General features: G+C 45.8%; 1 protein-coding gene across 1 annotated transcript in view; it reads right to left on the bottom strand.

Moving 5' to 3' along the window:
- CNKSR3 (CNKSR family member 3) overlaps window positions 1-26,868 on the bottom strand; it is a 1,181,575-nt gene that overhangs the window by 199,956 nt on the left and 954,751 nt on the right. The window contains exon 19 of the mRNA XM_069607750.1: window positions 503-574. Coding sequence (XP_069463851.1) covers window positions 503-574 — 72 coding nt within the window. The remainder of the gene's footprint in view (window positions 1-502; window positions 575-26,868) is intronic.

Here is a 26,868-nt window from a genome sequence, read left to right as displayed (position 1 = left end):
ATACAACTGGTTCTTAACTTTAGTCACGTGCAGCAATGATGTCATCGGCAAGCCATAACAGGCATTTCTTCAGGGTGAGAAAACCCACAAGACACAAATGGCTGTGTGTGAATACAATGACACATGTGCCAGCCAAAGCATGGCATATAATAAAATAATACCTGCTATTTGGCATCCAAGCGACTGTGTTGAACGACAATAGCAGCGACGCTCAAGCCTTAAAAAAGATGAAGACAAGCCTGTTTCTGCATGTAGGAAGTGAGTGGGAGAGTGAATGAGTGAAAGAATGAGCGATTGAGTGAGTATGTGTGAGTGAAAGGGTGAGTGTAAGATAGTTAGCAAGTGTGTGAGTAAGAAAATCAGTCAATCATCCAGTCAGAGGACACCCAACCTCATGATTTTATGGCCATGGCGTTTAGAAGTTCTGACTAGACAAGGGCAAATCCCTCCATGTCGCACTGAGCTCTGTCATGGAACATTCTGGAAGGAAAGGCTTACGTACTTGTTCATTTCCTCCGGGTTCTCCGCTGCAAAGTAGAAGGTCTTCCTTTGCGGGTGGCTGATCTTTAGTGCACTGTGAGAGAGAAAACATGCAAGACAGACACTTATAAACCGAGCAAGAAAGCAGAAGGAATAATTTTTTAATGTAGTCACGTCAGTAAATTGAAGGTATTCACTTCTATAAAAGGCTTCTTGTTATCTACAGACATCGTAAACATGCGTCATGCAGAGATCCCAAAGCCGTCAAGAGCGAGATTTATGGCTTGTCTGTGACTGGGTGCGGATGCTAACAGTTCCTTTCACCAAATCATATTTACTGTCTCCATATATAATCTATAGGGCTTTGCACAGGCTCAGGGAACAGAAAATATGTTGCAACCGGCGAAGCATAAAAAACATCCATTCACAATATTCGGAAAAATACATTAAAAAATGAGTCAAAAACTGCTCATAAAAATCATTCATTCAGGTGAAGTACATTTTGGAAAAACAGTGGCTAGCACCAGTGTAAAGAGGGGGGATTAGCAGCCCTATCCCCCAAAGCGTATCGTCAACCATATTCTCATTAATTTGCATTCCAGAGTTATTAGCAATTAGAGGTGCTCAAAGCTCCCAAAAGTCAAGGAATTCTGGGCAAGATTTCCCAAGGGTCGAATCCCCATGCGGGTGTCAAGGTGGGGTTTGAGATCTGCTGTCCAATCACAAGGCCCGTGACTTGAGAGGGGAGTTCGACCAGACATTCAGAGGAACTGTGATATTCTAAAACAGGTTTGCAGGCCTTTAAAAGGCCAGTCTTGCTTCCCGGTTCCTTATTGGGTTTTTAGTTGCTTTTGAATTAAGAGTGGACAGGACAAGCACGTACATTGGTCGTTTTGGAGAAGTTTTGGTGTGGTTTGACCTAGTTTTGGGGTGTTTTTGAGAAAGGTGATAGTTGTTTGTTGTGAGTTTGGCATTTCTTGATCCCTGCTTTAATCCCAATGTGTCTGTACATGTTCTTTAGGCTTCCTTTCTATACTTACTTACCATTTTACCCTTACTCAATTTTACCAAACGTTTCAAAACTCAAAGAAGTTCCTCTTGTACTTTCCCATGCTCACTTTGTGTCACCCCAAAACTTTTACAAAACAAAAGGTTTCCTAGCACCTTGCCTTTCCTGTCTTTGTAGGGAAACCTTTGAGCGTGAACCCTAGAAGTCTTCCTGTGCTGTGCACAGTGAACGGCTGAAATGTTTTTGAAGCGGGGAATCATAAAACGCACCTTATTGCGAGACAGATATAGCTGTGCACACAATGTACATCTTATACCTTCGCTTGCACCTTGACCCGCCTCTTACCTGTCTCCCAATAAGGTGTGTAATACGATCCCGCGCTTCATAAGTTGACTGCGAACACACAGGAAGACTTCTTGGATTCACACACAAAGGTTTCTCGCTGTGGATAACCGTTTCAGCCCACTCCAACGAGTGTTGACGGGCACTCCACTCCGCGCCGTATTCACCTCTGCGGTCCGGGCCTCTAGAAAGGCACTCCCCCAATAAGAAGGTAGCACCCATACTCAGAGCGGCCACCGCACAGGCAGTCTGTTCTTTGTGCTGGTCCTGGGGACTCTAATTAACGGCGCTCCCCACAGCGGGGAGTGCCCAGCATTAAAAAAGCCTCCTGCGCCACGTAGTTTATTTAAAGGGGCCACCCCCTGCCAGATGGCCCACCAGGACTCTCTGGACCACATGTGGCAGACGAGGCAACCGTTCAGGAGAGTTGTGGGGTGCTGCAATGCTGCGACTGGCATACGCAGTGGAGCCGACAAAAAGACTGTGGGGCCCCCACACACAGCTGCTGCCTGTCAGAGTATCCACCATCCATCTGCAAGAAAATCAAGATGGACCTTGAGACCTTGAGACATCCCTGGCCAGGCTGTCTCCGAAGTAAGGAAACCTATATATAAAGTTTTTTATACAGTGCACTGTAGAAACTTTGTACCCATTTTTAAGGAATTTCTATTTTCAATCGAAGGATTGTATTATTTTATTGTTATATTTTTAGATTTGCAGGTGATTAGGTTCAGGTAAATAGCGTTTGTATATAGTGGTGTACCGGAGGAACAAGTATACGCTTGTCAAACAACAACTAAAGAACTGTACACCAGCATTCCTTTGTCCGCCTTTCCTTTTCTGTGCTAATTATTCTAACCCAGTGCCTTTCTCCTAAGGTGTGTTTGGGGGAATTCCTACCCTAACCTTTGCCTTTCCATCCCTTGTCTACATCACAGCGCTCTCACTGGGGGGTGATCTCGAACCCAGGAAAGCAGAGTTTGGTGACAGGTCAGAGGTAGGTCAAGTTGTAAGTTAAGGTATAAGATGTATATTGTGTGCCCGCCTACACCTGTCTCCGAATAAGGTACGTAGTGCGATCCCCCAGCTACATTTGTTTAAAAAAAAAAACGATCCCATCATATGAGTCTTGCAAGAATCCCTTTTTTTGTCCTTATGAATTTTTTGTGTTTTACACATTGATGCCTGAGGGACAGTATGCACCTTAGGCACCTTAGGCACATTTGTGTTTTGCACATTGGGACCTTAGGCAACCTGTCCTTCAATGTGGAGGGAGTGCTGTGGAGGAGATGAGAAATAGAGCTATTCCTCAACCACATGTCAGGCGTTGACACAGTCAGCCAGCAAGGTAAGTCAAAGCCTGTGGAGGAAAGACAGGCCGAAGTTTGAGATGGAGCTTGAAGTGTGGAATATAATGGTTGAGGAGGCCCAGGCCATGATTGAGAAGGAGGAGATAGTGGTTGATGAGGGGCAGCAGGAGGATGACAAAGAGGATGTGGCTACCAATCAGGAGGAGGTTGTGGTAGAGACAGAGTGGTTGAGGTGTACATGCAAAATACGGGCGAGTACCTTGACCGTGGAGTTGACAAGTAGGAGGATGCATTCCAGGAGCAGCAGGGAGCGGTAGCCACAGAGGTTCATGGAAATGAAGGGCAGAGGAGAGAGGATGTGGCCACCATGTTGACTCAGCAGCCACAGGCCTCTTCCTCTACACATAACAGGGCTATCTGCCTCAAAAGAATGTGGTGAATCAGGAACAAATACCATTGTGCATGCAGTGCTTTTGCAGTGCTAGAGGATGAGGTGTAAGAGGAGGAGGAAGACATTGATCCACCACCAACCCCGACGCAAGAGCGAGAAGATATGAAATAACTTAGCAACAAATAGAGAAATCGACATATGAGGGAGAAGAGGTGATTGCAGAAAATTCCCCACCTTTTTTGGGAAACAGATGACAATGAAGAGCATGGAAAAGATGATCCTCCATCCCACAAAACAGCTCCACTTTGACGAGACCACTGATTACCAAGGAGACCAAGAGACAGAAGAAAAGATTCCATGGAGTTGTTGAGTGCAAGCACTGTACACAGAAATCGAGCTTCAACCTCTGTGTGCTGGTGTACAGTTTTTTTCCAAAACAGTCCAGAAAAACACACACTAGGAGTAGTAAGACTGTGCAATCAGTCACATCAACAGTACTGCCCCCCAGTCAACAGAATCCACTCTGCAAAGTACAAGAAGAAGACCCCAAGAAGGAGGAAGGTAAGGGCCTATCTCAACCCTCCCAAAATATCAGGAATGTGATGTTATTTTATGGCGCAAAAGCAATAAGATCATCCTGCCCCCCGCTGTGTATGCACATACAGAATCTTTCCATGGAAGCCAAGTACCAATTTGCGCTCTTCACCCATGCGGGACCTGGCATCACCCACATGCTTGGCAAAAGGAAAGGGCAGCCTTCCATCCCTCAACTGCAGGCAATGGGCACATTTACTCCACCATCCTGCACCACAACACCGGAGAATCTTCCAGATTCACAGATCTTCACAAGCATGTCAGAACACAATCACAATCCCAAGGCACACAGGTAACTTCTTCTTCCCGCAGTGCTCCAACCCATCATTGCTGATTTGTTTGTGCATGTCACAAAACATCACAAATGACACAGAGAAGGGTGACTATTTAATGATAATCATGATGTAATGTTGACAACTGATTTACTGCTTTACTTCTATGTAGAAAATCATGGATCCGCATTGGCTTCTTGACCACATTGATCCCACCTGGGAAATTCTGAGAGGACTCTTCTTGACACGAACTCCATTCCCACACCTCTAGAATCATATTGTAGAAATAGCAGGAAAAGAACGTGACCACTCAGAGGGTAAATCCACATATCAATGGAGTTGTGGACCAGCGTTTAAGGCACCGATTTAATGACCATCACCAGACACTGTAGGGGTCACCTTTCCCATATGCCATCCCAGCAGGGTCCCGGGCAGCAGCCTCCAAATGTCAATCACCAACACGTCAACGCGTGGATACAAGGGAATGACAGCAGGTTCCACAGGGGAGTTGAACTCTGGCTGAAAATACTGATGCTTGTGTCACATTGAGCCAACCAATCGTTATGGTTTACAAGAGGGCTTTGAGACGGCTAACAATGGATCTAATGTTGTAGATGCCCAGAGGACGGTCCAAACCATGCATGTGCCCAACCTTGCGCAAGTCTTCCAATTTATGGTGACCTGCTTCATAATCCAGCATCTGCCACTAAATAAGTAAATGTGGACCAGGAGTTCTGCACCCACTTTAGCCACTCTTACAGTGCCCAGAGTTTGTTTGGGGAGATGCACTCACATCACCACCGCCCCTTACAACCAGCTTACAACTGCAATGCTGACTTGGTGGAATTCAGTCCTCCATATACTGGAGCGAATGTGAGAACAGTGCACAGCAGTGGCCAACTCCTGCAGTGGCTGGAGGCTACTGGAGTGCCTACTTAAGACCTGCACAGAGGGACATGTTGAAAGTCCCATTGTGGGTGTTTAACTTGAAAGTACCTGTTAGGTTTCATTTATTACTCAATATGTTACCTATTAATATGCCGCTTATTTTCTGAGACGTTGTTTCTCTCAGTGTCCACACCGATCCAACTATCCGGTATAATGTCTGATCTTAATATAGCAGTGTGAATGATTGCCATCTGGCAAGGGTGTACAAGCTCTGGATTTTCTTATTTGCATTTACAATAAAATTATTCAGGTAATTCTATCTCAGTAAGGAGGGCCTGCTAACCAGACCCCCTTTCGGGCAACTCCAAGCCAAAAACATGGTGTTCGCATGTGCCCTGCTGGATTAGTATCCTGATCTGCTGCATTTTAGATATGCACCTCTGTTCCCGAAGTGCATAACTACATAACTAAAAATACTATCCTGTTGCCAGTTGTAAACTGGACATTATAAGCCATACCTGCGTTTAGGGCACGGTGGATAGCATCTCTCATACGTATCGTGGCAACATCAATTTGATATCGTACAGGTGTCAGCACTGTGATCCCAGCTCAGCTGTGGAAGGGCATCTGTAATCTGGTCAGACAGCATGGCCCTGCTAAGTGGCAGGAAGGATACTGGATGGCTATGCCTCTCTTCTTTTTGTATTTTGTGAGGTTAGGTAGCAGCTCTCTCCAGTGAGACAGCCTCCAAGTGGTAGCCGGCCTAGGAATCAGGAATCATAGGGTACACCCATCCCAAAAGGGATAACCTCACACCAGGATGCTCTATATCAAAAGGGTCTTTGATGATATCAACAAGGAAAGGGGCAGGGTTGGTGTGGACAGGGGGATCTTAGAACAGCTGGAGGAAGATTCCACCATTTTGTTTTCTTTATATATCTCTCTTCCTTTCTGTCCCGTCCGCTTCCTTTAAGACAAAGCACTTTGGGTCTGATGTCAGAAGACAAAGTGGACCTGTTTGAAGGACAGAGAATTCACCCTTAAAGCAGGCTTGCTTTAGCCCAATCACCTGTAGACGTTTGCGTCTAATAGTATGGGTCTCCCACTCTTTCATTGATTCCCTCTTGCACAAACACTCGAGGAAGAATTGATTTGGACCTCTCTTGGAGAGTTGATTTTACCAAAGCTCTAAACTGGTGTGATGAAGAAGGAGTACTCCAAGGCAACAGGTAGTTCTGCTCCTTACCTAATTGCAGGGCACATTGGGGATGTATCTTTCTGTGGACCATAACCTGCCACTTTACACCAAACCTCCTTATGCTTGGAGAGCAGACCATGGTCAGACTCGTCCAGTCTCAGAGCCCCTGTAGTGGGTCTCACAGCAGCTGGAGGACTAGTTCACCTCAGCTAAGGCTCCCTGTTCTGCCGCATCTAACCTGTCGAACTGCATTTGCACCTCGTTTGCTGCCATCAAATCAGAGGGATCCGCAGTTGCTGCTTCTGGCATGGAACGGAACGGAACCTTGGAACAACTGTGCTGCCAAATTAGAACCAGCTCAACGCTGCACTTAGCCCGTCATCTGCTTGGCTTGAATCAATCACTCATTGCTGATCTCTATTCGAACTGCTGGAGTGTTTCTCATTAATCCAAACCAGCAGTTGTTGAACGGCTCGACCCGGCTCAGCCTCGTCCCGCCCTTCATAGAACAACAGAATCATGATCACTGGTTTAAACCATGGTCGACCTTTGACTTAAACCGCTGCATCATCACGCATCATCCCTTCCCAGCGGTTACATGTCTCGAACCGGCTCGACTCTGAACAGATCCTGGTGAGCACTCCGACCTGCATCGCTCGAATACCACCTTTGAACTGCTCTGAGCCACTGCATTCAAACCCATTCGACTGCACCTCGCTGCTTGGGCCAACACAACTCGGCGTAACCGAACTGGGTTTGATCCACTCACACAACAGCACGATGCATGGTTTGACGCTGTCAAATCTCAAAGAAAGTACTATTGACCCATAAATGCCCCTGACCCCCAAGCCCACTTTGGACCTTAGACAATGGTTAAGTCACTTATGCTCCTGTTTCATCAAAATACATATCCTTTTGGAGAACATTGTAGTTGTTGAATTGCCTTATCACCCCTGTATTCTTACTCAGAGTGCTGCATCCTTCTTTCCGGGCATATTCTCTGTTCTTTCCACAAGAGTGGTGTGGGGTTCGTACAGTGTTTTTCCATTTAGTTCTAGTAGCAGATTTTGTGTTAAATTAAAGTATATCTTTTTGTATACCTTGATTTGAATTTCCATTTATTTTGGACTGTTATATTTTGCTGCTTGGGTTGCTACTGAATCACATTCACACCCCTCTTGAGAGTACAGCCTCCCTTGGCCAACTTTACACAAAAGGTGAAGGAGGTATATCTCTTAACTGTGTCTGTTTTACCTTTATGATTGGGATCACTTATGGTTTGTAGACGTTTGAGGGCTCAGGAGTTGGTTTAGCCCCTACTTATACTCCTACTGAGCAGAGGTCATTTCGTCACAAGAGGATAATTGATTTCAACACTAGTCCTCATATATTGTGCAGCAATTTGATTCAAGCATTTCTTACAGACCACACCAAGATAACATACTCTACATTATCCACGGCACCCTTTTCTACTATATCTCAAGTAGACCTATAGAATCAAGATAATTAACCTACAAGCAATACAAAGAGTACTGGCAACAGTAAAAATCCTTGAACAGACAATGAATTCTTTAACTTGATTTAGGGTCCCGCCCTGCTAAAATACGTCGTACACAAATGCAGCTTTTTGTAAAATTTCAAATTTGAAATATACACAAATATAATAATAAAAATTAAAAAAATACAAAGAGTTTAAGGAATAATCCCCACTAACATTTTTAGGGCAAGCTAGTTGGGTTAGACCTGTATGCAGTTACTTGCATGTGATAAATATTAATTGTTTATTTAACATAGCCTTTATGTAGATATTAACATGTTCCCTTTTTTTCTCATTTTTTAATTTTTTTCACTGTTTAAATAACCTTTGGCCTTCGTTACAGGTTTGGTGGTAATTTGGAATTAAACAACTTTAGTTAAGAGACTTTTAAGTTGAAACAATTTAAAGCAACAAAACCCCAATGAAATTCGGCAGGTGTTGGAAATAACGCCACCTTAACTCTGTTGTCATGCATGATGTTATTAGTGATTCCACCTAAGGTATCATCAGTGGGCTCATGTGTTGAGCAATGGGCGGATTCAGGTCCAAGATGGGGTTTCTTTCAATACATGTCAAATTTCTTGGGTTTTGTTGCATTGAATTACTTTAACGTAACTCTCTCTTAATTAAAGATTTTTCACTGACCTTCAAGGGTTTTGTTATGCTACATTTCACCTCACCTGTAGTCATAAAAGACCATTATCCAGGGCCTTTGCAAAAATCAAGGTAAAGGACTGTAGTCACTGGTCACCCTACAACATTTATAGTAAAAGGCCTTGGCCCACTTGCCCTCACTTTTGGCAATGGCCAGTGCACACTGGCCACTTTACAACAAAGATGGTCAAATATGTACATGTTCCATGCTCTGATTTAGAAGACATTTCAAAAAAGCTTTTTGTCTGGTTTGTTTGTGTTTGTGAGATTTACTCATGGGAGGTATCCACATGAGAATGTATTTGCAGTTTCAGATTTTGAGGAGAATCCCTGGTGCTCCAGCTTCTCACAGTATTCTCATGGTATTCTCACATGATTCTTGTGAAAAAAGAAAAAAGCCATAAGATTAAAATGTCTTCAAAAGATCCCCTCAAACTTTAAATGTGCAGCAAACAACTTTCTACGTCTGAACACATCCACCTTGAAGTGAAAGGATTTTTCTGGGGAAGACAGCTATAGCGTGGCATGGCCCATGTAAGCAGGCAGTTCAATTCTATACCTTTCAATTAATCCCTGTAATGATTTGCCTATCAGCACCATAAGTAGCACCTCAAAGGCTATCTGGAACAGCAGAAAGCCAATGGATGAGGCCGGTGTGTGCTCCTAAAATAAAAAACACGTGAGTGAGGATGACCAGGAATTATTGACACATAATGCTGCCCTTGGATATAATGATCTACAATGCCTTGAGCATACAAAAACAGGTTTCGCCAAAAGTGCATAATTTTATGGTTTAACAATGGAAAGCAAAAGACGCCCTATCAAATTATTTCTTGATATACAACATCATCAATCCAACAGGTGCAGTTGCATCAAGAACACAGCTTAGTATTATCAGCAGATATAACCACCAGGGAGAAGCTAGGGTTTGATCCAGGTACAATAAAGACTGGAGGACATATAGAAGCTGATTAACTAAAATCCTTGAATGAATAAATATTGCATTCATGATTCATTGTCACTGTTGGAGGTTTTAGTACTGGTTTTGGGTTAGGTTGTAGTAAATAACCCCAAAACCTGACTCGTATGTATGTTTGGATTTTCAATTTGGAGAGATAGGGGGTAATTACGAGTTTGGTGGAAGTTCGGCGGTAAATCCAGTGAACTACTGCCACATTCAATTACTGTTATCGCCACATGGTCCCTCATGGTGGTAGGGTGGTGTTAGCCCCCATTTGTGGAGTCCATAAAACTCCATGGGGATTTTGGTGGAATTACTGCTGGTGGTAGTTCTGCTACAGTAAATTCACAGGTTCTGATGGTTTTTGGAAGTAAGGTGGAGGATTTACCACCAGCTTTTTGCTGTAGGCTTTTCCTCCACCTTACCTCCAAAGTTGTAGATCGGAGGTGTGGCAATGTGTCAGTAATGCGACAGTAACGCAATTACGCTGCATTACTGCTGGTTTTTCCTGCACCACTGACCTTGTAATGAGACCCACAGTCCTGGATGTTGATATCTGATGTATTATCTACTTTACTATGGCCCTGACCTTTTTGTCAAGCACCATAATACCTTTAACTTCAGGATTAGCCACTCTGTATGATGTTTACTCATTTAAGATAGAATTTGCATGCATATCTCTGTTTCTTTATCTCCTCTTGAAAAGTGTTGTTCCGGGACAACACATCTAATTCCTGGCAAATTCTTTCTCCAACTATTCTAATTATGCTATTCTCTTGTCTTTTCATAGGTGCCGATTGCTGAGATTCTAGTAACCGTTTTGTAGGGAACCTAAATGAATGGCTTGTGTAGGACCTGTGTGGCTTCTCGCACCTTAACCTTATGCTTCGCAGAGATCATTATTTCAGTGTGTGTCCTTCAAATGATAGGACTACACCCTGAAACTTCTATGTGGATTAGTAAGAAAATAACAGCATGATCAAATATGCCTACTGGACCTTAGCATGGATGGTAGACTCCAGAAGCTAGTCCAGTGGAGACCAGGGAGGATTCCATATCAAAATGCCACGAATGAGAAAGGGAGTAAAAGGAGAAGTGATTTTCTCTTGTGAATTTTATCCTCCAGATGTCTAATAATTTTGAGAATGTAAGTAGCAATCGTAGGGAAGGCTGGGCATTGGGGGGCCTAAATCATCTGTCTAACAATGTGTTGTCCACATCGTAGAAGTCCTTCCAACGCTATTATTTTGCATCCTTAGGCTTATTATATTAGTGGTGATTTCCTGCCAAATGGATAGGAATTGCTGTCAGCTCATAGACAGGGAGGATATTGCAGACTGGGCCTCTGGTGTTGGCTTTTTACATGAGTAAACCTGGGTTTCTCGTAACCGATTCTTTCCAAAAGTCCACACTAGTTGCTGTGGAGAAGGAAGCGGTCTACCTTACAGAAATAGTAATACATCTCTCTCCCTGATATATGTTGTCTGTACTAGGGTAATGTTGGTTTTCTGTTTTTTAAAGCATTCTACTATTTTCCAATACTTTTCCAAGTGATAAAGGCCCTTACTATGGAGAGAGAAAAGCTTTAGCTTTAGCCACAATGAGTTAACTGTGCACCCTAACATCTGGAGAATTGCGAGCCCTCTTCTCCACCTACTCTTCACCAATCATGCTCCACCCTGTGGACAGACAGCCACCAGTGCCAGCAAAGCACATAACACAGGGGTGATGAAATGTGTACCTCACTGGGACAAGGGCAGTAAAACATGTAAGAGGAAGCCCAGGTGGACCACTCCTTTCAAGCCCTTAGCCAGTCGTGTCTGTGGATAACTGATACCCAGTGCTTAATTAGTATGGGGGGGGTCTGCCAGAGCTCCGCCCCGGCACTTATTTCTAATCCTAGCTTGATTATGTTGTGGTGTTTTGGCCATGTTATTATTTTTTTTTAAATATAGTTTTATTGGTGAGTTTACAGGATTACAGCATATTTGAATCAACCGTACACATTTCAACCTGATTTACACCATGTGATTTTTTTCATTTCCCCCTCCCCAACAATGAACTTTGAACACCCCCCCCCACACTCCCTTATCCCCGCCCCCCACCCTCTGCTCATTCTACAGTTGAGTCTTTTTGGCTCTGTGGTTGCCGCATAAAAAAAAACCTTTAGTACCTATGTTCTCGTTACAACAATAGTCTGTAGTCTTCTTTGCCGAGAGTCCTTCTACCCTAGTCACTGTTATGTTATGTTATATTAATGAATTTGTACTGCGCCAAAGCCTGAATGCATCCAGGCGCCCTAACAGAGAAAGATCATAAAGCCAGCAATTTTCCACATAGTACTCAAACAGTCTGGTCTTCAACAATTTCCTGAAAGCCAGGTGGTTTTCTTCCTTACGAAGAAATTCAGGCAAATCATTCCATGCCCGCGCTGCCAGGGCATGCAAGGCACAACCATTTCCATGGGCTCTTTTTATGTGGTCAACTTCCAGGCAGCAGGCCTTGGTGGATCAAAGATTTCTTTTAGGGCGATAAACGTTCACCCTATCCTTAAGGTACGTCAGGGCATCTCCAAAGACACATCTGTGACAGACGGTCAACAGCTTAAACTGAATCCTTGCAGAGACAGGCAACAAATGCAGCTCCCTCCGGCCCGCAGAAGTTGGTACAGCACGACTCCTCTGGTGCACAATGCGCACTGCAGCATTCTGCACTTTTTGCAATTTCTGGACGTCTTCTTTGTTTGCCCCACCTAGGAGAGCATTAAAATAGTCCAATTGTGGGAGTGTCACTGCCCTGACCAGTGTGACACGATTGTCCTTTGAGACCAAGGGAGCAACTTGTCGTAACACTTTAAGATGGTAATAAGTGTTCTTTACTATTGCCTCAACATGGGCTCCACTATTTAGGCTGGCCTCCAGGTAAGCACCCAGAGTTTTCACTTTTGACATGACTGCTATCTGACTACCATCAATCATAAAACTCGCAAAAGCCTGACTGGCATGGCGGGACCCATAAATCATGAGCCCAGTCTGTGCTGCATTTAGGCATAACCAATTAGTTGTCCTCCAGCCATTGATGGTCTGATAGACCAAATCCAGCTTTCCCTGATTGACTTCATGGTTTCCACTAATCTCTAGTGACAACTAGAAGTCGTCTGCGTTGTTAGAAAAAAAGAGACACAGGTTTTCCAAATCCATACACAATGGGACAATATATATTATAAATAGTAGGCGGGAGAGGGATTCCCCTTGAGGGGCTCCACATGTGGTGATTTCTATTTCAGAAGCATTTTCACCCCAATAGGCTCTAGAACAACGGCCCTCAAGAAATGATTTTAGCCATTTAATCACCTCCACTCTAAGGCCCCCCACAGTGTCCATCTGATCTAGCAGAATCTTATCATTAAGTAAATCGAAGGCTGCGATAAATCTAACAATACCATCAACCCTGATTCACTGTGCTCTATCTTGGATAGCATATGGGTCTGTAAATCCAGTAAGGCACTCTCAGTACCGTGAAAACAGCGGAAACCAGATTGCTCTTTGTGCAGAATGCAGGCACCTGAAATATGAGATTGTAGTTGTAAAGTAGCAACTTTTGTCAATCAATTTCAGGAAGAAAAGGGTATTTGTAATTGGTCTAAGTTTAGCAGCATTGTTAGGGTCTAAACCCACCTTCTTTAAAAGTGGGATAACCGCCACATCTTTAATAGATTGCGGGATGACACCTGTTCAAAATGAAGCATTGACAAATCTATTTAGGAACGGCACAGAAATGTCCTTATGCTCCAATATTATCTTGGAGTCTACAGTCCCTCCTCCGGGTCTGGATAGGGGCACATGAAAAGTACATTATTTCTTTCTCCCCATTGTCCATCGTAGGCCTCCCCTCTCCACCATTACCCCACCTCTTCACCTTGTGGGTATTCCAATCCCTCCTTTCCTGGTGGGCCCTCTCTTTCTGCTGTTACTTCCCTTAAACTCTCCCTCTGCAGTTATTCCGGGTCATATTTTGCTAGGAAGGTTGCCTACTCCATTACTCTTATCCGGGTTAGGTCATTTATCTGCCTCGTTAGATTCTCCATTCTATACAATTCTAGTGCTTTCGTGGGCCATTCTCTTTCCCTCCGGAGTTCTTCTCTCTTCCATCCTCCTGCAATGTATGCCCTGGCTGCTAGCAGCAAGTCATGTGGCATATGCGGGAGTCTCACCCAGTACCCTTCTACAATCTCCATTCCGAACAGTACTAGTAGGGGGTTCAGCCCTCTGTCTGTTCCCTCTAGGCCTTTGATCCACCCCAGAATCTCCTTCCAGTAGTTCTGCACTTTCTCGCACCCCCACCACATGTGCCAGTAATCCGCTGTTTGCCCACACTTCCTCCAGCAGTGAGGGTCAGCTCTCGGGAACATCTTGGATATCCACGCCAGGTCCCACTGTCACATATACAGTAGTTTGAGCCTCTGTAGTTTATATTGGCAGGCTACCGATGCACGGTGTGCACTTACACATAACTTCCGCCATTGTTCTGCCTCCATTTCCAGGCCTAGATCTCGCTCCCATTTCCTCTTAAACGTGTCTATTATCCCCCCTTGTGCCCCCAGTAACGCCTAATGAATCCTACAGATGACTCCTTTCGTACCCCTCTCTGTGTCTAACAACTTCTCTGTTCGTGTAAGCTCCTTCTGTAGGTCCATTTTCCATTCCTCTGACATCAGAACCCCTTTCAGCTGTAGGTATTCAAATACTGTAATGTCCCCTATCCCAGGGTCTTATCAAGTTCACCTATTGGTATAAATCCCTCCTTCTTCAGGACCTGGCCTATGTTTTCTAACCCCGCATCGAACCAATCTTGAAATCTCTCATGGCCTGGTATACGATCTTGTATTGGGGGGGCCCATATGTGACTTAATGGTGACGGCCAAGTTGTAACTCCCACCATCTCCCTCTTAACTCTCCAAAGCCTCCGAAGCAGGCCCAAAATTTTATGTGAGCGGACCCCTCAGAGGGCTGCCTTTGCTGGCGCCCAGAGCCATTCACCCAACGTGACCGGCTTGAATAAATGGTTCTCTCTCCCCACCCATTGTTTATCTCTATCCATTCGCAGATGGGGGACCAGAGCTCTAAATTGGGCTGACCTGTAATAGGTGCGCATCTCGGGTAACCCCACTCCCCCTTTCTCCTTGGGCTGCACCAATAGTCTGTATCCCACCCTCTGTTTCTTCCCTTGCCATAGGAATCGTACTATCCTCTTTTTCAATTCCACAAAATGTAGGTTTGGCAGTTCTTCCGGCAGTGCTTGATATAGATACAACACTCTGGGACGAAGCACCATTTTATGGTGTTTAGCCTGCCCAGCCAAGAGATTGTCAGTTTAGACCAGGTGTCTAGTTCACTAGAGTCTATGCAGTAACAGAGGGAAGTTACACTCAAACACGCTTTCCAGATTTCTTGGAATCCTCAGCCTTAGGTATTTTTTACTGTCCCTCTCCACCGGTATCCCCAGCCCCGCCCATTCTCTATGTTGCTCCTCTGTGTGTTCCTGCAAGGGTAGAAGAGTCAATTTGCTAACATTTACCTTGAAACCCGAGACCTTCCCGTATTCTTCCAACGTCTTGAGCACCCTCCGGACCAATCCTGTTACCTCCGAGAGATGTAGGAGTATATCATCGGCATACATGCTCACCTTATGGCCATCTGCCCCCACCCTGATCCCCTTTATCTGTTCTTCTTCCCATATTTTTTCCCCCAATGGTTCCATTGTCAATGCAAATAATTGGGGAGATAGCGGGCAACCCTGCCTGGTACCCCTGCCTAGTTCAAACTCCCTCGACTTTGCCCCGTTTACAACCACCCGTGCCGTGGGTCCCGAGTAAATTGCCCCGATCGCACAACACATTCTGTCCCCTACCCCTATTTTACATAGTACGGCAAAAAGGAAGCCCCACTTGACCTTATCGAAGGCCACCCCGCGTCCAAACTTAACAATGCCTGGCCCTCAGGGTGTCCCTTAATATGCTCAATGAGATGTAGTGTCTTGCGAATCGTGTCGGGCCCTGTCTACCTGCTATAAACCCCATCTGGTCTGGGTTTACCATTCAAGGTCATTTTCTCTCAAATCGCTTCGCTAGGATTCTCGTAAATATTTTCTCATCTACATTTAAGAACGCAATGGGGTGATATGCGTTCACAGTGCTGGGTCCCTCCCCTTCTTCGGAATTATTGATATTAGGGCTTTACTGAATGTCGCTGGCGCTTCCCCCGTGTCAAGGATATGGTTATATAGTTTCACCATGTGTTGTGAAAGGACTCCTGTATACTTTTTATAGAATCCTATCGTGTATCCGTCCTCCCCCGGGGCCTTTCCATTCAGGAATCGCAATATCTACTATGGTTATTGGATTCTCCAGTTCCTCAATTTCGGGGTGTGAGAATTTGGCAATTTCTACTTCTCTCAAATGTTTTCCCACTTCATTTTCCCCTACTGGGGCTTCGGACCTATATAGTGTCTCATAGTAGCTGGCAAACCCTTCTGCAACGTCTTTCGGTGCAGTACATTCGTTCCCTTTGGGGCCTCCCAACTTGAACATCCATCTCTGCCCTTTGAGCCCAAAGCCCTGCGGCCAGGAGTGTGTCCGCCTTAACCCCCTTTTTGTAGTATTTCTGCTTGTGGTATCAAAATTTCCACAGGGTTCGCCCATTCTTAGTGCTTTCAGTTCCGCTCTCTTTGATAATAGCACTTCTCTAATCTCGTCTATGTCCCTTTCTGTAGCGTGCATTCTTTCCTCCCCTTCCTTTATTTCTTTTCGTAATCTCTCTTCCCTCAATCCCCTCTCCCTCTTCCTCCTGGCACCTTCCCTAATCAAGAGGCCCCTCTAGTTTGCTTTCCCAGCGTCCCACACCACTTCCGTCCGTACTTCCCTGGTGTCGTTTAATTCAAAGTATTCCGCTATGGCCTTGGCTAGCTGTTCCGCGTAGAGCGGGTCCCCCCAGAGTGACCCATTATAGCAACAGGTGCCCTGTGGTCTGTGCAGTCCCTCTATGTTAAGGTGATGGTCACCATGTCATGATCCGTACATCCCACTGGCCTAATATCATTACCCTGCACCCTCGCCCCCTGTTCCTTGTTTACAAGTAGGTAGTCAATTCTAGTATACGTTTTGTGCAGTACTGAGAAAAAAGTGTAGCCCTCCTCCTGCGGGTGCTGGTCCCGGGGGAGGACGGATACACGATAGGTTTCTTCCATAAAGAGAGCGTCTAATTGAGGCCTTGTGAAATTCCCTTGCAATTAGTGATCTCTCCCGCGTCCACTTTACTCTCTGCCTGGAATCCTTTTTCATCTATACTGATGCATGCTTCCCTGGAGCTAGCTCCCGTTTCAAAAACACAAATCAACTTTATAACTATTCGTAACTCTATGTTGATTAAAGGTCTCTGAGATGCCCCCTCTCTCACATAGGGCCACTTTGGAGCAAGGTCATGTGATGCCCTCCAGCAATTCGTCTGTACTCCATTGTTATTCTACCCGATGAGTAATTTCCTCATCTTCTTTCATCCATTCTTCCCCCCGGGGTGTCTCTCTGGTCATTGCTCCAAGCTGGGGTCGTCTTGCGGGGTGGTGGGCCATTCAGCCTCATGCATTTTCTCCCTGTCTGCCCCCTTCTTCTCCTTTGCGGGCCTGGTGCTGCTCTGATCTATTTCCACTCGCAGATGGTCCCTGGGGACTTCGTGGTGTGTGCTCGATATCTGCCGTGAGGTGGCTGAGGGCCTGTTCTGCAACTTCTGCTGATGTTATACGGTAGGCCACCTCCTCCACTTCGAATTGCAGCGAGAAAGGGTAGCCCCACCTGTACCTGATATCTTTTTCCTTGAGCCACTGTGTGAGGAGTCTGCAACCTCTGCGTCTAGCGAGGGTGGGGTTCGAGAGGTCTTGGTATATTGTGACTTTTGAGCCTTCAAAGTCCACTTCTCGTTGTTGTTTTGCCCTGTTCAGGACTTCCGATCTATCTTTATAGCTCAGGAATTTGGCCACTGTAGAGCGGGGGCTGTCTGCGTAGGGTTTACCCCCTCTATGCGCCCTCTCAAGCTGCACTGTCTTACCCCCTTCTGCTTCGAAGAGTTGATGCATCATAGCCTGGACCTTTTCGACCACTTGCCTCTGGGTTTCTCTGGCTGTTTCTTTCAGTCCCAATATCCTTATGTTGTTGCGTCGTTCTCTATTTTCCAGGTCGTCCATTTTGAGCATGACTTCCTTTTCCCTGAGTTCCAGCTCCATCATCCTGGCATCTAACCTCATCTCGACCATATCTGCATTGAGTTGATTGTGTTTCAATCCCGTTGACTTTACGTTTCACAGTGGCCACTCTGCCGGAGAGATCGGGTAGTGAGGCTTGTATGTCCCCTTGAGGGCCTTGTTTTCTGCCAGTATATTTATTGAATCCTCCTTAGTTGAAAACATGGACATGTCCATTTCCATTGTCATTTTTACCTCTGCTTCTTTGTCATCCCAACCTGTTTCACTGCTTGCTGTGTCGCATCTTCTATTCCTCCCCTGTCACTTAGTTCAAGCGTTCCCCTTGTCTCCTCCACAGTGCATGATTCCTCCTATCCTTTACTTGGCTTCTCACTCCTTTTCCCCTCTCTCCTCTTTCAGCTCACGTTGTGGGTGCCTTTTCGGGTTTATGTTCCCGATCTTCGCCAGCCGTGGTCGTTACGCTTTCCCCCTTCAGTGCCTTTCCTCCATATCAGTGCCTCACCAGCCTGCGGCCCCTCCCTTTGTGCACCGCTCCATTTGGTAGTGCTTTCCACCACTCCCTTGGTTTATGCTGCGGTTGTGTTCCCTGCTTTCTGCCACAGCCCACAGTTTCTGTTGGCCAGACCTTCCCCTCACTTGCCCCTCACCTCTGTGGATGTGAGGTAGCTGCCCTTGCCGGTTCCCCGATCTCCTTCTCCCCACTGCCTCCACCCCTCGTGTATTCAGCGGGTGTGAGACTTCTCTGGTGAGTTCAACTGGTCCCCTGTGCCTATCTCCAGTGTTCTCTGTATCCAACCTCCTCCCTCTTTGGTTCCACTGCGTTCTCTTATCCAGGCATCTCTCCGTTCGGGCTAGGTAAGACCTTGTGCTTGCCCCTCTTCTTAATTGTGTATTAAGTCAGTTCTATCTTCGTTACACCATTCCTGCTGACGATCTTTGCAGATGGTGGGGCCCAGTCTAGGGGACCCCAACTCTCTTTTCAGTACTAGCCAGTCCTTTTACACCTATTCTGCTCTTTGCTGCCTGCGGCTGGCCCTCCTTTGGGGTTGGCGCTCCAACTCTGCCACATCCAAGGCCGTTCTGGGGGGACCTGCGTGCGTCTGTTAGTTGCTGGCGTATCTTTTCCATCGACTTCCCATGTCAATGGATGCTACTGAGTAGGGGCGCCATTTGTTGGAGCATGGTCCGCCCGTCCAGGGTGATCCACTCCCAGGCATGCTCTGACGTTCCCTATGAGCGGGCTTCCCCTACTATACAGGGCTGTGAGGCATCCAGCTGGTGATGCAATCACAGTGTGCTCACCGTGTTTCTCAGGCTTGGGTGCTCCACAGAAGTCATACGCCACTCTGGCCCTTGGTCTCCCCCCCAGCGCAGGCTTTGTGTACTGTTTCCACGAACACGGGGGCTCTTTATTTGATCCCTCGGTTACTTCTGGTCGCCCCTCTCCCCGGGGCTCTGTCCCGGCTGCCGTATCTGGTGTGGTTCTCTGTGGGTGGTGGAGGGGGCCTGACCGTACCTTGTGTTGTTGTTGTCTGCTTCGTCTGCTCTCTAGGTGGTTCTCTCCATAGTTGCCTCACTCCATCCACCTCCAGATTACCTCTGCACCGCAGGGATCACCGGCACCTTTCCTGCGTTAAGCTGCCGCATCCGCTTTGTCTTTACTATTGCGTTGACTGTCTTGATCGGGTTGGTACGCCTCGCTGTCCCTTTCAACGGGCTCCTCCAAGCATAGGTTCGCCTCTGAGTCTTCTTCTTTAATCAACCTGCTTGACATTGCTGAACATTCTCAACTGTAATTGCCAGCAGAGTGGGTTGCCAACAACAGGACAGTCACCAGTCAGCAGCCTCAACACAGGGGCAAGGTCAGTGAAAAGACCAATACCACTGAGGAGTGCTTAGCATGAGTGCCAAACCAGGCAAGATGATCTGGCTGCAGTGTTTGTCAGGCACGTTCATCAGTACCGTCATGATTTTACCTGCATTTGTCCAAAAATGTACCATAGAGGGAAAGCATGGTGGCTCTTATTATCTATGTATATATTGTTAAAATGTTCCACTTGCCACTGATAGGATCAGAGGAAGATATTAACAATAATGTGTTTTAAAGAAACACTTAAATATGTATATTATTTCAAGACACAACGTGTTGTGTCGATTGCTATCTGTACGTCACACCATGTATCACCCTCAATGAACCGGTGGTATTTGCAGCCTTATCACCAGTTATGTTGGTACTGTATGGAGCAGGCATGCAAGGCACCAGTGGGCTGGGAGCTGCCAGCCCTGATGTGTCAGTGAAGGGCAAGAAAATATTTGGGCCCTGACACCTATTTTCTTACAAATTAAGCAACTGGATAACTCTACCCTAGAAGAGGTGGGCCCGAAGTCGCTCCAACATCTAGCAGCACTGCAACAGGAGTGCACCCTAACTCGTGTGTTTTGTGGAAAGATTAGCAGATTATAATAAGATAATATTGCTTGAAACACCGTTCACCAGAGGGCGAGAATAACAAATACACCAACACAGCCAATAAAACAGACAAACTTAAGTGAGAAAAGAAAACAATATGGTTGGCCTTCAGCAAGCAGAGCACCTCCATGTTCCTGGTCGCTGCTTATCAAGGAAGTTCTGCAGGGCTCAGTGGCATGTGAACAAATTGCAGCTGTCATTCATGTGTTATACACATGTTGACCCGAGAGTGGAAGCATTGCGTATTGCCACGTTCTTTCAGTTTTGGAGGAAAATCAAAACTCTTCTTGCACATTCTCTCAGTTTGTTTAACCAAGTCCTGCCATATGGATGATACGTCAGATGATACGTCATCATACCAGTTCCAAGTTTTACGGGCTTTCCCACAATAGGCGAAAGACAACCTCCAAGTATGTCACTTCAAAGATGTTCCTTTTGTGCTGATGGAAAGAGGACCGGCACTAACTGATGGCCTAATGACATGGAACTGATGCATGAATAGCAAGGGTGATTGGCGCATAGGGATGCAGTCAGGTGTCAATGCCTAAAAAGAAAAGTGGGGCGACTCATTAACATGCCAATTGAATGTGACGTCACCAGCACACTAAGGTGCCCTTTGAAAAAAGTGGGGAGGCTCCTGAAAAAAGTGGGGGAACTCCATCCACCAGCGTGCACCCTCGACTTGAGTCCTACGATGCAGTCTCCCTCGCTCCCCTGCGTATCCGGGCCAGTAGCTGGTGCCGAAGGATGACCCTGATCACTCAGAGCAACTTCTTTTGATTTAGGTTGTGACAGGAGAACATCCTTTGTGCATTGTTCACTTTAAATGGTGTGATGGACAGAATTTTAGGGAACCAACTGTTCAATGCAGTGTCGGAAATCCCCACCCTCAGCATCTTTGTGGTCAATTTAAGACCGCTGGATTGTATTGTGTGTTCCTATTGTTTACGTCGATTGTTGCTTTCTTCAGCGTATGGTACGAACTGGCCCACTGGTGGTTTCAGGTCAATGATGTAGTTGCAATTATTGCATTCGAGACCCTCGTTGACAGGTTGGCGGGGACTTTTATCATGTCAGCCGTATCTGCCCTTATCTGGTCTGCATTTTCGGTATCCCTACAAAATATCCCCACCAAAATTATCACCGTACATATATTTTATGGGAGCGGGGGTTGTGGGGGTGTCACCCGCAGGGTCCATGGGTCAATATCGCTGCAAAAATATATCGATATTTTTGTATCGCGATATTTTTGCGGGGATATTAACACATGGAACCGCATTTTCTTATGTGGCTCTAGGCTATTGCCTTGCAACAGTAAATCAAGAGACAGCAGTTTGGCCCTTGTAGATTTCGTCAATGTCAAGAAGCGGAATCACTTCCTGTGCCTGTTTTCCTCAAGCCTGAACTTTGCCATACTTACTAGTTGCCAGGGTGACAACAGTTTTAATATGACAGGTATCTACACTGGCCAGAGGGATCTGAAATGTGATGAAACCACGTCACGTGTTGGTATTGAAAAAGTGAACAACAGACATGCATCACGCTAACACAAGGAAACACATATTATAAGACAGCTCATATATACCACAGGCCCTCCAAAAGCAGCCAAGGAGGTACTCATAGGAGAACAAGGAAGATGGCCGCTGTCTCACTTCCTGTCAGAATTGCCACTTGAAGATGCCTGGAAGGCATTGAATTCCTTCCAGAGAGCCTTACCTCTGGAGAAGGCTTTCTGTGACCCCCACTCTCTGCTAGCAATGATAAACACGGATGCACACAGTGTCAGCTCCCACACTACTATGTACACTAGTTACACCTCACTCTTGCGTAAGGCTAGGCACAGCAGCTCCTGCAGCCCTGGTGTGTCATCGCCTCTCACGCTTCGGCACCACTGAAGAGGATGCTTCACAGGAACAAGGTGGGGACCGACTAAACCCGGTTTGTGTGCATCAGTAAAACCACAGTGATTAGGCTTCTACCTCTCATAAGCCAGTCTCATGCCGAGACGCAGCAACTATCCTCGGAGGCTGCCGGCAGCATATAGTCAGTAGACCAGCACAGGGCTTCTACTATGGTATTATAGCCACTCTTAGCATTACTCAGTGCAGGATGATTTCAGCCAAGCATGCACAACTTCTTAGCTGGTTAGAACTCTGATTATTTTGCCCATTAATACCCGACGAGGGGGGGGGTGGCGGCCTCCCAGCCAATGGGAGTTCGTCACACGAAGTTCAGAGCGCAAAGAAAAGGTGGCCATCTTGGGGCCACTCTCTATAGCCTGTGCATTAAGCATCATAATATGTATTGCTTGATAACAGGCACTCACAAAGCAACACAGTCACACTTACCTTGAATAGAGAAGTTGTTGGAGTGGATTAATTACAATTTTGCAAAGCAACCCACAAGGATTTCAAACTGCAAAAGGAGACCATGTTTCATACCCTTAGTTACTGGCACGAAGCGCCCACATATGTTGTGGTCACATATACGCATTCTAGCTCATTTAATTGTGATAAAGTTACATTAATTCACTAGCAACGAGGGATGCAAGCATAAGAAGCATTCAGGCATAATTTGTGTGACTAAAATGCATATCCTTATTAGTGTTTGACACTATACATCATTTCATTTAAGGATGTGAGATTTCCACCAGGGGTAATGGAGCCATGGCAATGTGTTCTCTATTTTAAAGTCATCAGGGACTGCATGTCTGCCAGCTCAACGATTACCTGTACTTCCAGTACAGTCTTTTCTATATTTCAGGCAAATTGAGCAATTAGTTCTGCAGCGTACAGTAAGTACTTACCATCGCTTACCCAGCAGGGAGGACTTTCAGCACATTAGCCCCAGCCATTAAGAAGAAAACAGAAAATGGAAAGCTTCTAACACATTTAGCCTTCCCAAACATGAAGGCGTTGATTGCCAACTTCTTATACATTCTCTTAGGACCACTTAGTCATCAAACCTGGTTCCAACTGTTCGTTGTTTATAGGTCAATCTTCAAACACATGCTTCCAGCTCATCACCCAATCTGACTGAAGTGTATCCCGTTGCATGCCCTAGCTTCATAAAAATCACCCACGCCATATATACGCATGTCCAGTCACTTTGTAATTAGGATCTCCTTGCGGCATGACGTCCATGTATTCTAGTATTTGCGCTGCGACCTCTGGCATCTAAATGGCGGGATTAAGAAGTCGTTGCAGAGGTATCTCTGGCAGGGCAGTCACGTGGACACATCCCTCCTCATTGCTTTGAAAACGGACTCCAGTGCATGTGTGTGAGTACACACATTAAGCTCTAAGTGATCCGTACAGGGGTCAAGTCATAAAAAAGAAGTGGGGGGATTCATTAGAATAGCAAACGGGAAGTGACCACGCTGGAAATGGCCTCACCGGAAGTGACCTCGCAGGAAGTGGCATCAGTTGCACTGTGCGCTTGTTACAGGCTACTGCACACATCTGGCCACACTAGACTGCATTTCCTGTGGTACATCCAAGCCAGAGAAAACATCAGTTGACACAGACTCTGTTTTCTTTCACCCAAACCAAAAAAGGCTTTATGCAGGAATTGAGAGTATGGCATTTATTACAGTTCAGCAGACATAAACACTCACCCAAGATTAAAAAAATACCTATTGCATTATTTTTTTATTTTGTATTTTTATTGAACTTCTATTGCACTTAATGCCCAAGCGCTCTACAGAGTAACCAATGGCACAATTTACATGAACAGATAAACAGAAAACCAAAGATCAACAAGGAGATATGTTTTTAAACAGGACTTGAAAAGAAAAAATAGAAGTAAGAGGACGACAAGGTTGCTGGAAATCTGCGGGCAGGGCAGTTTCTAGTCCATTTGGTGCCCAGGACGAAACAACATTTCGCCCCCCTACCTCGTCCACCGGCGCGTGCGCTGCTCCCAAACTACACCCTGTGGTTAAGTAAATCCTACCCAACCAATGTGTTTTTGTACGATGAATGTGCTGCACACTGTTTTGCACAATGTGGGCCAGCTTGATGAGTTACTTCACTATGCAGGTATGTAGCCCACTATGTAGGCTTTGAGTTCCACAGGGGGCTTTCATATGTTTCAACAGGTGCAGGACACCATGTAGCAAAGAGGGTAGATGTACAGCGTTTCAAATTATCAGCATAGAGGCCTGTGACTTATATCAAGGCCGGGTACATGGTTTTTTTGGCTCCAATGATGTTGAAAATCTGCTTCCTATATTTCAAATTCTATATGATATGTTCGGTTGAGCGTTTATTTTGCATCGGAAAGAACCATAACAGCGGTATAAGAAAACATTTGTGAAAGTGCAAATGCTGTTTGCACATGCAGAAATAGGTGTACATATGTATGTATGTTCAAATACACAAACAGCGTTTTCGAATGCTCACAATGTATACTAACATTGCCTGAAAACTAACATGTCATTAATATTGATGACCACAAATGCTCAGTACACAGGATGATCGGCAGCACATGTACACGGGAGCAAACTGTACCAGGCATCTGTGCACCTAAACTAGCAACTGCAATGTCAGTCTGCACTGCGATCTGAGCTCATGCAGAGGAGGACTGTGCAAGAATCTTGCAGCTGCCCTCTAAAAGCAGTTGGGTGGCTACATCGTGTGGGATAGTTTCAATGTTAATGGGGGTATTGTTTTATTCATGCAATGTTTGTCGGATACCTGTATATTTATTTATTTATGCAATGTTTGTTGGATCGAGGTATCCGACAAACATTGCATAAATACATAAATAACCTGGTTCGTGGCTGAGGACTGTATCTTCCTCTGGTGACCCCGTGCATGGGGTCACCAGAGGAAGTTACAGTTTGCTTTTCCTGCAGAAGTGCCAGCCACAGCGTTGCGATGGCACTTTTTTCAGTCACAGCTGCTCTGCCCTATCTATCTTCATTATGGCGTCAGGCAAATGTCCTGTCGAGGTTGCGGCCGTGGTCGTGGCCGGGCCGAGGTCCCCGGTTGAGCTCTACTTTTTGGAGACAGTCCCACTTAAACACTGCAGCTGCTGTGCACAAAGACCCATCTCTCGGCATTCCCCAGGACTCTTCCGTTATCCCTCCAATCCTTAGACACACACACACACCTGCAGAGAGGCAAATCTCCCTACAATGCATGCCCACTACCCCAGGGCAGTTAGACAGGAAAGCAGACTCACTTAACTTTCACTTACCATTAGTAAGGCTATACGCACAGAGGCTGAGGTCTGCGCTCCGCTTCTTCCATCTCAGGAGTCAGGACTATCGGCTGAGGCTCAGGCTCAACGAGGCAGCCGCCACGGCCAACCACACCCTGTCTCACAGGGCCTATGCTGACGGTAATTTGCACGGAGCGCATCAAGTGTAGTCGGCTCTCGTGCGCCACTGAGCCCACCCCAGCCAGTGTTAAAACATTTAATTGGCTGACAAACAGCGAATGAAATTCAAATAAATGCAAGACTTTCTCTGTTACTATGCAGATCCAGGCTGTCACCCGGCCTGTCTGCTATTGACACACTTTTTGCCATATTTCATTCATCAGCGTATCTGGTGCAGTGGTGAAGAGGAGCCCGGCCTGCGAACCTTGCGACCGTGATTCGAATCCCAAGGACTGCATGAGTTCAAAAACCGAAAAGGCCATTTTTATTATACACACAGCCTCTAAAATACCCATGGGGACGGTGTCCACCATCTGAAAGAAGTGTGTGGACGTCGTCCACCCGCGTGTCCCATCTACTTGAGCCCTGGATACATACTTATGCAGACACACAACACACTCAAGTACCACAAAGAATGGGACAATTATCCTTAAACCCACATTTCTAAAAGGCCACCAATGCTATTTTTGTAGTCCTTCAACAGTCTATATTTTTTGGAGCTTGGCTGTGCCGAGTTGCAGTTTGTGAGCTTTCAAACACTGGTCGAAGTGAGTGGGAGCGGTTGGGAGCGGTGCTCCTCTACTTCTTTTAATTAAGTTTTACTGTTCCTATACTTTTATTTTAAAAAGAAACCGTTCCGGAATGATTGCCTTTTTAAATAAAAGTGTAGGAAGAAGTTGGAACTTGCACTTTTAGTGCACTGCACAGAGAGTTCCCCTAAACGGCAGATGTATGTGTTTTGGGGTTTGTATTGTGTGTGGGGGGGTGTGTAGTGATAGGGTTTGTGGGGAGTGGTGCAGGCCAGTAGGGAACATAGTACCGCTACTTCTTTTCGTGCACTTTGACCACTGCTTTCAAACCACGGGGGGTGCAATGAGTGGCCAAAGGCAACAGCCGCCATCTACCAGAGGGGCTTTCAATGTGTTCTCCCTCAAGATCAGTTTTGAAATAATGGGTCAAAACTGTACATTAAAAACCACAATTTTGGAAGAATTAGGATAAAAAAAGACATAGGCACAGATTCTCATACAGTGGTGCGAGTAAAAAAACACAGAGCAGGCGCTTTTTTTTTACTTGCGCCACTATAAGAAAAATGCGCATGTCAACTTATTCATAAAGGTTAT

The sequence above is a fragment of the Ambystoma mexicanum genome, chromosome 4q, assembly GCF_040938575.1.
Source record: "Ambystoma mexicanum isolate Mex_15411 chromosome 4q, UKY_AmexF1_1, whole genome shotgun sequence".
In the NCBI taxonomy this organism is placed as follows: Eukaryota; Metazoa; Chordata; class Amphibia; order Caudata; family Ambystomatidae; genus Ambystoma; species Ambystoma mexicanum.
The sequence above is the reverse complement of the archived record's forward strand: the minus strand, read 5'-3'. Positions and strand labels throughout refer to the sequence as shown.